The sequence below is a fragment of the Dermacentor albipictus genome, chromosome 8 (genome assembly GCF_038994185.2).
Source record: "Dermacentor albipictus isolate Rhodes 1998 colony chromosome 8, USDA_Dalb.pri_finalv2, whole genome shotgun sequence".
NCBI lineage: Eukaryota > Metazoa > Arthropoda > Arachnida > Ixodida > Ixodidae > Dermacentor > Dermacentor albipictus.
The window spans coordinates 93498411-93511026 of NC_091828.1; the positions used below are offsets into that span (position 1 = coordinate 93498411).

At 45.3% G+C, this 12616-nt stretch overlaps 1 protein-coding gene across 1 annotated transcript in view; it reads right to left on the reverse strand.

Moving 5' to 3' along the window:
- The window catches only part of LOC139048852 (lysosomal alpha-glucosidase-like), an 81370-nt gene extending 71785 nt beyond the window's left edge, over positions 1–9585 (reverse strand). The window contains exons 1-4 of the mRNA XM_070523725.1: positions 9572–9585; positions 8780–8878; positions 5790–5919; positions 4354–4468 (exon numbers count right to left, since the gene is read on the reverse strand). Coding sequence (XP_070379826.1) covers positions 4354–4468; positions 5790–5893 — 219 coding nt within the window. The 5' untranslated portion in view covers positions 5894–5919; positions 8780–8878; positions 9572–9585. The remainder of the gene's footprint in view (positions 1–4353; positions 4469–5789; positions 5920–8779; positions 8879–9571) is intronic.
- Between the last annotated feature and the right edge of the window lie 3031 nt (positions 9586–12616).

Consider the following 12616-nt stretch of genomic DNA (forward strand, 5'->3'; position numbering starts at 1 on the left):
CTCAAGTGAACCTATTAGCCCATCGAACGCACACAAATTTGTTGTACAAAACATCTCTCTGAAACCCAACACTAATTTGTGAGCAGAACTTTCCTGAAACCCGACTAAGCATTGTGGCAACATGGCGTAAGCTGTAATTTCCACTCAGATTTGTCCGCTTTATATGCTCTGATATAAGCCGATTTACAGAACAGCGATAGCTTTTCTTGATGCGGAGATACGGATAAGTGAACTTCGAGTTTAAGTTTTCTTCAACGGTGATTTTCAAAAATAATTGCAAGAATTCGAGCTCCACAAATCAAAACTTTGTTTTATAAATTTTAGAACATACTTTCGTGTGTCATATATAATATCTTTCATTTAAATCAGCCCAAAGCTTTCTTCATGAAATATTTCTGCATTTTTCATGTATTTGAATGGACGAAACGGATTGGACCCCGAGGAAAAGCTTCCTGTTTGTTCCCTATTTGCGCGCTGCCAATAAAAAACAACCAAGTATTCAAACATATTTCATTAAATTCTAAAATTTGGACTAATTGTCCAACTAAGAGCCCACTGTAGTGGGTACTTATTGAAGGCTTCGAATCTCGAAGTCCTCCAAATTTGATTTATTCTCTGCCCTGCATTGAATGCTTGAGAAGGAGCGGGTATCAAGAATGTTTGATGCCGTTGCATTCACAAAAGTTTTGTTCTGCTCAAGGTGATTCACTATAATGGCGGTTTCACACACAAGGGTAGCAGAACTTCATCTAGTGAGCTCCACAGTATCCGAGCTAACGCGCAGCAAGCAGTAAAAATAAGGTTTTGAAGGTACAAGTATACGACCAAAGATTTTGTTAACAGTGACCGGCGGAAACTAGGGTGTGTTTTCTTTTTAACCTCGATTAGCTTGTTAGTAAAAATTCACCGACGATTACAATACTACCTAATGTGAAGTTGTAACGCAGCTCTATACGTGTTTTAATTTCGTGATACATCAGCTGGCGCGGACAATCTGTCTCCCGCGGCGCGTAGCAAACCGAGGGAAGTGTGGCGTGACTGCCTCGCTAATCGGGAGATCCCGACAGGCAGCGAGCGCGTGACGCGTGGAAACGATTCAGAGCAACCGTCGCAGACAGACCTCTGCTCATGCGGCGCTTTGTTTCCTCATATGGTACCGGTGGACGAGCTCGCTGCATGCCTCATCGGTGGCGTCGTCGGCGAGCAGACGACGCGCGCTACTCCGGCGCCACCTCGTAGCGATGGCCACCGCAGATGGCCACCGCAATAAAGCGTATTGCACAGAGGAAGGAAACTAAGGAAAGGCCCTACCCCCTCCGCGCGCTAGGAGAAAAGTGTGGCGGAAATGACGTATAGGTTCTCACTTTTTTTGCTGCTTTTTTACTTTTTTTTGCTGCATGGCCACGCCTTTTGGGCCACAATGGCGGCGTTGTTCTGATTTTTTGAGCGCTGACACGTGTTGCTCTGGTAGGTTTCGTGCCGTGGCAAAGGCGCTGTGTGGGCGGGTTTGCGTTAGTCACCGTGTCTTGTTGCGCTGTGTGACCTGCACCGTGCTCTGCCGGATGTTGCGCGAGCGCGCGCGAAACCACGCGCAGCGCGGCGTGGTTTCGTGAAAGATGTAAACAAGAGAGGAGGGTGGCACAAAAGGCGGAGCATCGCCATGTGCAACGCCAACTTCCGGCTTCACTTTTGCTTCACAAAGAGTGACGTCAGGGCCTCTCCTTAGTTTCCTTCCTCCGTGGCGTATTGCGTGGCAATACGCTTTTCTTCTCAAGCTTTCGCCATACCCTCCTCTTCCGGTTTCGGTGTCATGGTTCCACTGCACCTATCTCCTTCCCTTTCCTCCTCACGCTCGCTTCGCTGTCGCCGTCATTCATCCCCCGCTGCGCTCGGCGTTCGCCCTTTCATACTTCAGTGTGCTAGTCGCGCTAGTTCGCTCGGTTACGGCGAGGGACGTCGTGGTACGGCGAGGGACGCCGCCACTCCATGCGCCTAAGAGCTGCACTCTAAAGTAATTACCTAAACAATTATTGTCTTGGGTATTTGCATAAGCAGCTCGAAGTTGAGCCGTGCATCGCACAGGAAAACTACATTTAGCAATTCCCAGCTCATCGTGCTTTTTGCGCTTACTTTTCCTGCATTTTAAATTTCTAGTAGAAAAAGAGAACAAGAACACCCAGTGACTGCGAGTGTCGTGTGCCTCACAGCAGCGCTCTCTGAAGAAGTTCCGAACAATTGCATTTCGTGGTTGGAGTGGTCAAGCATAACGAATTGCCAGGGCGATGTTGTGAAGTTTCGGCGTGTTTGTGAGACTTCATACTTGACTTGAAGCGCAAAAAAAATAAACCCAGCTCAGAAGAAAGCAGACCGTACAGAACGTCCTGTCGTGTCTTCCTTCCTTGTGTTCTCGTTTTCTTTAGTGTGAAGTCACGCATGAAGGCGATGATGTGGCTGCTGGCTACTGCAGTGAGGAAACAGCTGTGTTATTCTGTAAGAGCACAGGGCACCAGCTTCGTGCTCAGATATGCAGTACGACTGAAGCTAAGCAGCAAAAATGATTTTTAATTTCTTGTTGGTACAGCGCCACCTCGCCACTTTTACGTAAACATCAAGTTAGCCATTGAGTAGTGATAGTTATTTCAATGTCTTTTTCAGAAGTGCTGCTACCGCCAGGCGCGCCAACCCGCGATCACTTGGTAACCTTTTTTTCGCAGTATGCAGAACAACTTTTTATCGTGGAACTATAACTATGGAGAACTTAGCGAGCTGGAAACAGCTGAATGTAACATTTTTTTTGTACATCATAGAGATACGGGACGCTTTAGGCTATAGGCTCACTTTACCGGCACCAAAACCAAAGAAAATGTGAACAAGTTGAGACAATTCTAGCGAAAGCCTATTAGATTGCGCAGGTAAGCTTTCAAAAGAACGGCAACCACAGAGCTAATTGACCTAGGGAAAACAATTACCTGTGACGATTACGCGAAGGCGCAGCTCATCTCTGAGCAAGCTCGTGAACACGTTGGCTCCGATTTTACACAAGCACATTAATATTACTCCACCGACGAGTAGCAGAACACTCGAAAATTCATTTGTTAAAAGTTTTCCAGCAAGGAATGCCTCAGGTTTTCACAGTGCATTTTCCCGAAAAAAAAAAGGATTTTACAGAGGCACCATTTCAGTACAAAGAGCAGATTTCATTGTATGGATCGCCATTTTTATAGAAAGGGCAAGATAATTAGATTTAAGTGCAGAAAGGGCACGATTTCAGAATACAGGGCACGCGCAAGGGCTTCGAACGAAAGAGGCAGCACGTCATCTCGTCTTCACCTACATTTTCTGTCTGGTGCGCATGCTACGCGGAACGGATGCTCGTCACAGTTCCTTTGTTCTGTTCCTCGCCCATTGATCCATGTATTACGGACTACGGTATTAAAGAGAAGGCGTTCGAACAGGGATCTCAGAGGCTGAAAGGTTCTCTGCAAAGACGGATAGCGTCACGGCTACCCAAACCACTCTAGGCTACTCGAACTACCCCAATCATCTGGCTCCTGCTGGATCACCGCCCCCTGGCCTTTCACCAGATCACCAATCCTACCGACCCACTGGGCCCTTCCTGCCGGACTGCTCAGCCGCTGCCATGGCGACCCTTTAACCCTCTACTCTCCTATCTCCTTTGCTCCCACTATCCCCCCCCCACCCCCGTTGACGCTGAGCCGTGCTCCCGCAAGGGCTGCAGAAAACAGTGTCAACCTTTCCTTACCCCTTTAAGAACCACTTCTCTCTCGGCGGTGGTGCGTGGATGTAGGGGCTTTAGGCCCGCCTTGCGAAGTCCACTGCTAGGCTGAAAGGAATTAGCCGAGTGCACTTGCCAAACATGGCTTGTTACGAAAAGTCATGTCACAATTTCAATCCAAAGCACCGATCAGAATGCTCATCCTATTCGGCCACTGACAAATAGAAGTTGCTTGTCTAGAAGTTGGCTCCAGCCTGAGACCTCTGTTGCTCCAGCGCTGTCGAACACTTCAAGAGCCCACCTTTCGGAAAGCGGTTGGGTTGTTGGAAAGCAGCGTTAGCTATTGAGCCTTGTGTTTGCTCCCGCATACATTATCTGACAGCGCTTTCCTGCGTGAAGTTTAATATTTACAGCCCCAGAAACAAATGCCTAGAGATCAATTATACATATTATATACATACATCTATATATATATATATATATATATATATGTATATATATATATATATATATATATATATATATATATATATATATATATATATATATATATATATATATATATATATACATATATACAACATACATATATACAATTTTACATTATACATGCTAACCTTGGGGGCAGGCCTATGGTCGTCTTCTGGCTTTTCTTTCCGGTCACCGGTAATCCAGCCAGCCCGAAGCCGGCTGAATTCTGTAATCAGGCTCTGAGTTTTCTGCGAATTGTGGCTGTGTGAAGAGCAAATGAAAAGGGAAAGTGAAGTTCATGGTAGTTACATGAACTGAAATCGACCAAGTGGTCTGGTTTTACTATGTAGCAGAAGTAAAACGATTTTAATGCTGAGAGACATCAACACAAGAAGCCGAACAGGACACAAGAATAATTGTTTTTACCACAGTTTAAAAATCTGTACCATGTCTGACTTATGTAAGAGTACTGTATTTGCGAAATTGGGGAGTTGATAATAGCCCTTTTGCGTGAACTGTGATCCTTCTTGTGACCGTGTTGTAAGTGCTAAAACAACTTCACTATCAATCACCAACTCGTCCGAAACATGATGCTGGCTGTTGCATGAGGGCACGCAGAAACAGCAACCTCATCTTCATTCAGCAGTGCATAGATGTACAAATGAGCTGCGCAGAGCTTGAGTGTCTGCTTTCCTTTTTGTGTCCTCGTCTTCGTGTTCTTGTGCTAAATCCCAATTTGATAAAAGGTGAGGTACTATGATGAGGGGGCTCCGTTGATACACTCCTCCTGTAAGGCAACTACGTTGTCGTACCGATTTTAAGCGCGCGTTATTTTGGGTTTTTGAAGAAGCTAAGAAGAAAGCAGTTCAGGAATGCCTGCCCGACACTATTAGTGGTGTGGCACTGGCCGCTTCGACAACCTACTGGGGCCCATCAAAATCGATCCTTCTCGAGCGTGATGGACGCACGCTGATGACACAGCGTAACAGTAGCGGAGTAAACTAAGCTTGAAAATTAAAATTTACTTTAGGGCTTGGAAGTCTACACCGAGCTGGATCATATAGACAAATCAATGAAGAAATTTAGTAGCTCACTGCCAAAAAATTATTAGTACACAGCATCATAAGTATTCTAAGATCGTAGTACACGATAGGAATTTTGTTTACTATCGGCAAAGTGGTTGCGGAACTTCTAGTCGTAAAAAAAAACTCATTTTTTCACCCAAATTTTCTTACAATAGAGCTGGTGCGGACTACAGTCTACGAAATACAGTCAATTGAAAAGATTGTTTTTCCAAAGGGATATTTTTTTACAAGCACTGTACTTGAATACGGAACAATTGTATATCGTCACTTCAAGAAGGACCGCTAGTGATGTCTTTACATTCAGTTCAGAAAAAAATTTCAAATCCTACGCACATAAACGTTGTAGGATAGTTGCATTACAAGGACTGCTCAAGCCCTAAAAACTCCTTGTGGCAAACGCTGCTGTTTCGATTGCATGTTTTTGTCGGTCTCTTCGTTTACAAGAGTACACATACAAGCTTAATGTATGACAACGAGAAAAACAAGAGCCTACGCACTTGTACAACGTTAGCATGACCACAAAGGCGACGGATAAGGCGAGGAGCTTGAGCACTCCATTTGCGTGGGCCCTGCCAGACAGCATGCGTCGCAGTGAAGTCATCCTGGCAGCAGCCACGTACGTACTACCTGCAGTAAAGTTCACATAGATTTAATTCTGAAACCATGCTTCAGATTGTCACCTACCAGCGGGACGCAAGAGGTGCAGAGAAGAGACGGGCGAATGAGTTCACAAATGGTGGTTCGTCACTGGTTTTTGTAAGGGAATAAAACATCTTCACTCCAAATTCAACTCATCGCTAACATTTACCGCCTGACACCTCTGAAAGCTTTTATTCTACCAATTTGCCAGTATGTATATGAATGTGTCCCCCACAGGGAAAGCAGTTTGGGATTTCTATCACTATTTGAAGGCCACAAATTGATTTATAATTTCATTCTGTAAAGAAAACAACAACAATAACTACAAAACGTGCCTATCAGGTGAATTCGGGCGGTTAACTGTAACGTTCGTCGCACGCACCACGGTACCTGCTGAGAAACGAAGCTATCCTCACGCTTAATTAAATACGGATAAACTGCGCAACTTTTCAGTGCAGTTACCAGCGTCTCAGGCGTGTTCTGCATTTATTTGCCACCACAATCAGGAAATCATATACCGCCAACTACAGTACCAGCCACCAGGTTTGTGAGTTTCAGGAAATACGATGCGAAAGGAGTGAAAAATAAAAATAAACCTGATTCGGAACGCATTACAGCGTGGCTTGATACAGCTTCGATTGGCAAGGGAACCCATAGCTCTTTGGTTTTCATGGTGGATGCACGGAACTCTGCCAACTATGAAACCATTCAATAGGTCGTTGCGGTGCTTACTGAAACGCTGGTAAGTGTTATCTATGTCACATGTAATAGCTTCATGGGTCCATTGAGTAAGTGTAATGCGATAACATGTGGAGGTTTTATGAATCGATGGCAATGTAGCGGAATCCTCATGTCTTCTTGTACGCAGCGGTAATATGGGAACTATAAACACTCGATCTATTTCTTGTGTCATAATCATCATGTCACCAGTACTTGAAGGCTACTAAAATTGAAGGCTACTAAATACTAAAATGTCGCAATTTCGTCCGATGCTTCGATGGCGACGGCAAATTGTCAGAATGCTTTACGCGTTCAAGTTCGTAGTTTTAGCAGCTGCTCTAAAGACATGCTTTCTATCTACAAATAATATGCACGTGATCGCATGCATTTGGGAACGTATTTTTATTGTACATGAGGGATCATTTAAGCTGCATCAGTTAGATTTTGTTTAAATGTTCAGCCTCGTGGCATTCTGTATTTCTTACAGTCGTAAGGTTGTATTTACTTTCACAACGACACAAGTGTGTCGCAACCTCGTTTTTTTCTTCTTTTTTGTGTGATGTCATGTCCATGTTGTCGCTAGAACATCGCATGCATGCGGTTACTTCTTTAAATGTCTTTCATAATCATAATCAACGGAATACAGCTCTATGGAAAAATACATTTGAGAGTAAAGTGCTCTACTCCAAGCACCATGGCAGCTTCGTCAAACTAAAGGACTGAAGATCCCGTTTCAGAATGGATAATATGAATGAACAGTAATCTGTCTCGGAATTGGGAGCTGTCACTGTCAAAGCTATTCACTGCACTATTGGAAGCAGGTATGCTCGCAACTGTCATCTGCAGCCTTCGGTATCCAGATGGCATTGTCCGATTCTGCCATAGTGGGGATGAATTGCAACTAATTATTGAGGACCTTAACCAAAAAATTGTAAGAGTAGGATTGGTGAGTAGGACCTGCAGAAGACAAAGGTAATTCTGAACAGCCCGGAAGGGAACAAGAATTCATGATCGCCACCGCGCCTCTAGAATTTGTGCAGGAGTAGTTTTATACAACTCATTTACTCACAGGGAACCTTGATCACGATAAGAAAACTTATAAAGGAATAAAAATGGGTTGGAGTGCACGTGGCAGGCATTGTCAAATCCTGATTGGGACATTACCACTGCTGTTGAAAAGAAAAGTGTACAATCATTGCATTTGACCCATGCTAACATATGGGCCACAGAAACGTGGAGGTTAAAACAGAAGGTAGCGAAAAAGTCAAGGACAGCGCAAAGAGTGATCGAACAAAATTTCAAGGAGTAAGGTGAAGATACAAGAAGAGAGTAGTGTGGATAAGAGAGAATACGGTGATAACCGATATTGTATTTGACACTAAGAGAGAAAAAAAAGGGAACTGGGCAGGCATTTTAATGCAGTGGGTAGATAACTGGTGAAGATTACGTTAAAGAATGGGTGCCAAGTAACAGAAAGCGCCGCTGATGGTGGCAGAAAATTACAGGAGTGATAAATATTGGAACTTTGCAGGCACGCATTGGAATCAGCTAGCCCAAGACAGGGTCGAGTATCGGGCGAGATGGTATTGCATTGTAAAGCTGGCGCAGCACAACACAGAAAGGAAGAAACAACCCAAGCCAGCTAGCAGAAAGCGCACTGTTCCTTCTTCTGGCCAGCTCGGCTGATTTCTTTCCATGTTGCATTGTAGCGATTTTAGAACCTAAGAGAGGGGTAATTCGAGATCGTTGAGAGGCGCATTCGTCAGGCAGTGGACATGAATATAGGCGGCGGCTGCTGGTGATGATGATGACTGTAAATGGCTGCGGTGGAACATAGAAAGTGCAGTGTAACCGGCGAGCAGCGTAGACTCTCGGGCATAACCAGGCTTGCTTCTAGCGCCTGGGTAATGTCAAACTAATTTACACTGTATTATAGTCGTTAAGCACCTTGAGCCGTAAACTACGCACTTTAGTTAGCAAAGGCATAAATGAAAGTTATCATGCAGGTGTTCTTCATTCAACCAAATCTGTGAGATTTCATAACCGTTGCGAAACTCCTCATAAGGCGTTAGCACTTAAGCACATCACAGCATTCGCAAGATTCGTCTTCATTTGAAAGCGAACTCACCATGTAGTGGTGCAAAGATCCTACCGCAAGCACTCCTTCGGGAACAGAGCCGCGGCGAAGAACAGATCGATGACAGTAATGGTGATGCTGATAATGAACCTACAACAGGGAATTAGCGAGGATAAGGATGATGATGTTCCTCTTGTCTGGCGCGTGCCCGCTAAGGACATTAGGCCAAGCAGTATGTAGCCTAAAAGGGTATTAGTTTTGTCTTGTGTCCTCAACAGTTGCGCAAAACCACTATTGGGGATTGGCCAAGAAGCAGGCTGTTTTCCCTATGGTTAGAAGTAAAGCGAAACTAGATTTGAATAGTGGAGCGTGGGACGAAGAACTGTAATTTAGAAGTGTAATGCAAATATTGTTAAGAACTGCGATAAAATAAGTTAACGTAAAGAAATGAAATAATAGAAATTATGGATAATTTTATAAATTCTAATTTGAAGAGGAGAATAGCGTTTCGTTTCGCTCCGTTGTTTTTTTACTCATGGTGAATACCCACTGCGCGTTATTGACACAGATTCGGAAGATCAACGAAAGAAGAAAAAAACAAGTCGTAATGTTTTAGTGGCCATGGCATTGCGCTGCTAAGCATGTAGTTTTAGGATGAAATCCCGGCTGCGGCGGCCGCATTTCGATGGGAGCGAAATGCACAAATTCGGCTGACACTTACGACTGCTGCCGTGTCGGAACGCGAAGGCATTGATGTTGCTTTGGTGAAAGGATTTCGGTTGATGCTTTTGACATGCATCAAAGTCCTTTCTTCTGATTTATACATGCTGGCAATGGTTTTACCTGCAGCTCCTTGCTCATCGTGCGGCATTTTTTGTGTTCTTTTGCTTCTTGTCCTGAGGTGCACTTCCAAGGGCGACCCCGTTTCACAGCTGCCGCTCAGGTACACCCTTAGAAACCATCGCAGTAAAGACAGAACCGATGAAATTTGAAGAGCAAGCGACGCGCGACAGGCAGCGCACACATTTCATACACTTATGACGTGGCGCCACCGCTCTCTTCTCTCCCCCAGCCCCGCAGGGGCGTCTGCGTCAGCAGGCGTTTGGCGTGTTGCGACACCGCGTACCCGAGCACACGAGGGTTGGACCCTACCGCGTGTAGCGGTGGCTGGGGAAAGGGGGATCCTGGGGATTGAGCTGATGCTGGGCGTTTGAACCTTTAAGGCCCTCCGGCGGAGGCAACACACCCCTTTGGCTTCTGCTTCGCATAGACGGCACCTCCAGACTGAGCCACCTGAAGGAAACAAGCAGTCGCCTTTTCTTGTCTCTGTCTTCTCAAATCTTCAGCTTTTTCTCACACTTTTTGACCTTTCCTGTCTTCTTCTCTCTTCCATTTACTTCCTTTCTCTTTGGCGGCAAGCGATAATCTGGTGTGGCTATCCTACCTAGGGTAAATCATATTTGTTTAGAGTGACGGCGTAAGACTGGTGGCGTGCAGGCTTGTACACAAGCTCTGCCGCGTCGCCTCGTTGGGCTCCGTGGTGGGCGATCGGTGCTGTTGCCGATAAAATGCATTTTTCTCATGGCAGCGCAAACCTTTGTTGTCTATGATCGGCGTCTGAAATATGCCGCACCGAAGCACCGTTCCACTTCTTCTTTCGCAGCAACCCTCCATCACTTCCGACGTAATATGTGCTGCCGAGTGAAAACAACATACCAGTAAAAAATATCTCCCCATTCCTAGTGGCCAAGTGTCTAAAAGACAAAATCCGATCTACATACAAAGACTCAAAAATTTCTAGCGGGGACCTCCCCCTAGAATTAAATACTAAAGATCAAGCAGAGAAGCTCTCGGAAATTACCAGTATTGGCGACGTGACAGTGATAGTTTCAGCCTACGGAACACTTAATACAAGCAAGGGAGTTATTTCTGAAGAATACTTTCTTGCCTTGAGCGACGAGGAACTGCTGGAAGGTTTCCAGGAACAAAATGTTACCAAAGTACAAAGCATTGTCATCCGCAGAAACGACCAAGAAATCCCAGCCAAACATGTTATACTCACCTTTGGAAAAAGCGTAATGCCTACCTCACTCGATTGAGGTTACGTTAAAGTCAATGTCAGACCATATATCTCGGACCCCAGACGATGTTTCAAGTGCCAAAGGTTGGGATATGCTCCACATGTATGCCGAGGCCGAACAACCTGTGCTAAATGCGCTTCTTCACCAATCTGACATCTGCAGTTCTTCCCCACATTGCATTATCTCTAAACGAGACGATCCAGCTTACCCGCGGTCTTGCCCTTGCCGGGAAAAGGAAAAAGAAGTAATTGCACTAACCCTGAAACAAAAAATCTCGCTCTTTTAAGCCAGAAAGCGCCTATCATACCTTTCACTAGGGGGCGAAGTGCTGTACGATGCATGGCAAGTAACCTCGCTTTCAAGTGCTTCAACAATGCATAACCTTTGTAACGCCAGTGAACACCACCGCGAGAAGAAGTACCGGCAGCCACTCGCTCCGAATGTCGAGTTTTTACCGCTGGGCAAGGAAAAAGTGGGTGTTTATTGCGAAACGTTCTTTGCATAGCCTCCAATATTTTAATCACTGTTGCAGCTGGGCGCTGCTTTTGTCCCCCTGATTAGCTCATGCTTAAAGAAAAAAAAACGAGGAGCCATTTAACTCTGTGAAGTGGATGACCAGGGAGCTGTAGCCCGTGACACAGTTATTAGAGAAGGGTACCTGTATTTATTTTCACGATATCGTAGAAGTAGTAACGATAGATTTGTGGTTACAGTGATATGCACAGAATGGTTTGGTTAGAATCTTAGAATCTTGGTCAACGTTAAATCTGTACAGAACCACTGCATAGTAGTTGGTTGACTCGGATTGGGGTGACACTTCAAGTGAAACTCTGACAGAACAATCTAATCGAACCATATCTTGTCTGGTCTTCAAGTATGAAGATTGAAGTCTGCCACGATGATGACAGGGGTAGCGTCATCACGGCTATATCATGTGAAGTGCGTGGTCCTGAACTTCTCGATATCACAGTTAGATGTGCCTGGTGATATATACACCGTGATTATCGCAACGCTATCTTTAGTTTGTACGGTACAGACATCCTCACAGTCGGTGGCATTGTCCTCTCGCGAGTCGACGGTGTGTGATTGTAGACAAATTTTGTTCTTTGCGCATGCGCCACCGCCTCCTGCTTTTGAGTCTAGGCGCTGTTCACAAACTATTCCAGAAAAGCCCATAGACTTGAATCGCTGCATCTTGGTTTTATGTATTCCTATTTATTATTATCATCATAAAAGGAGGAGTGCTGAAGCCTCTTCACCTCCACCGTGTGTAGGCCCAGTATTGCACCATCTCCGGGCTTCGTGCCACGCTTAACCTTTTATTGGTGATGCACGGGCACAGAAGGTACATGGCACCCTAACCATGAGCAGCTTCGATGTAAAATGTAATCACACGCCCGATGCTGGGAACCCACGCCTGTCTCACAGCGCAGCAGCACGATGCTCTAACCGTTAGGACGAAATCGCGCGCATACCTACTTTATGCCAACGTCGACTAACCGTTTCAGGTGAGCGCCACGTCCTTCACATTGAGCAGCACACGGGCACAGCACACACTTGTCCAGATGCAAATGGGCTGCGTTTGGACAGCTTGTAGCGTGGTCGCTGCGGTTCGAGTGAGGGGATTCAGTATGACATTGCAACGACATTGTAATAACACAGATTCTGACACCGATTTCTGCACCCTTTATACGTTTAAGCAAAACTTCAACGTTTGTAGATTCCAGCAAGTTCCGCTCGTTCTGTCGCACCTGTTTTGTCATGGGCCTATGCAAATTACTTACCGCGTGACGATGCAAACAACTTC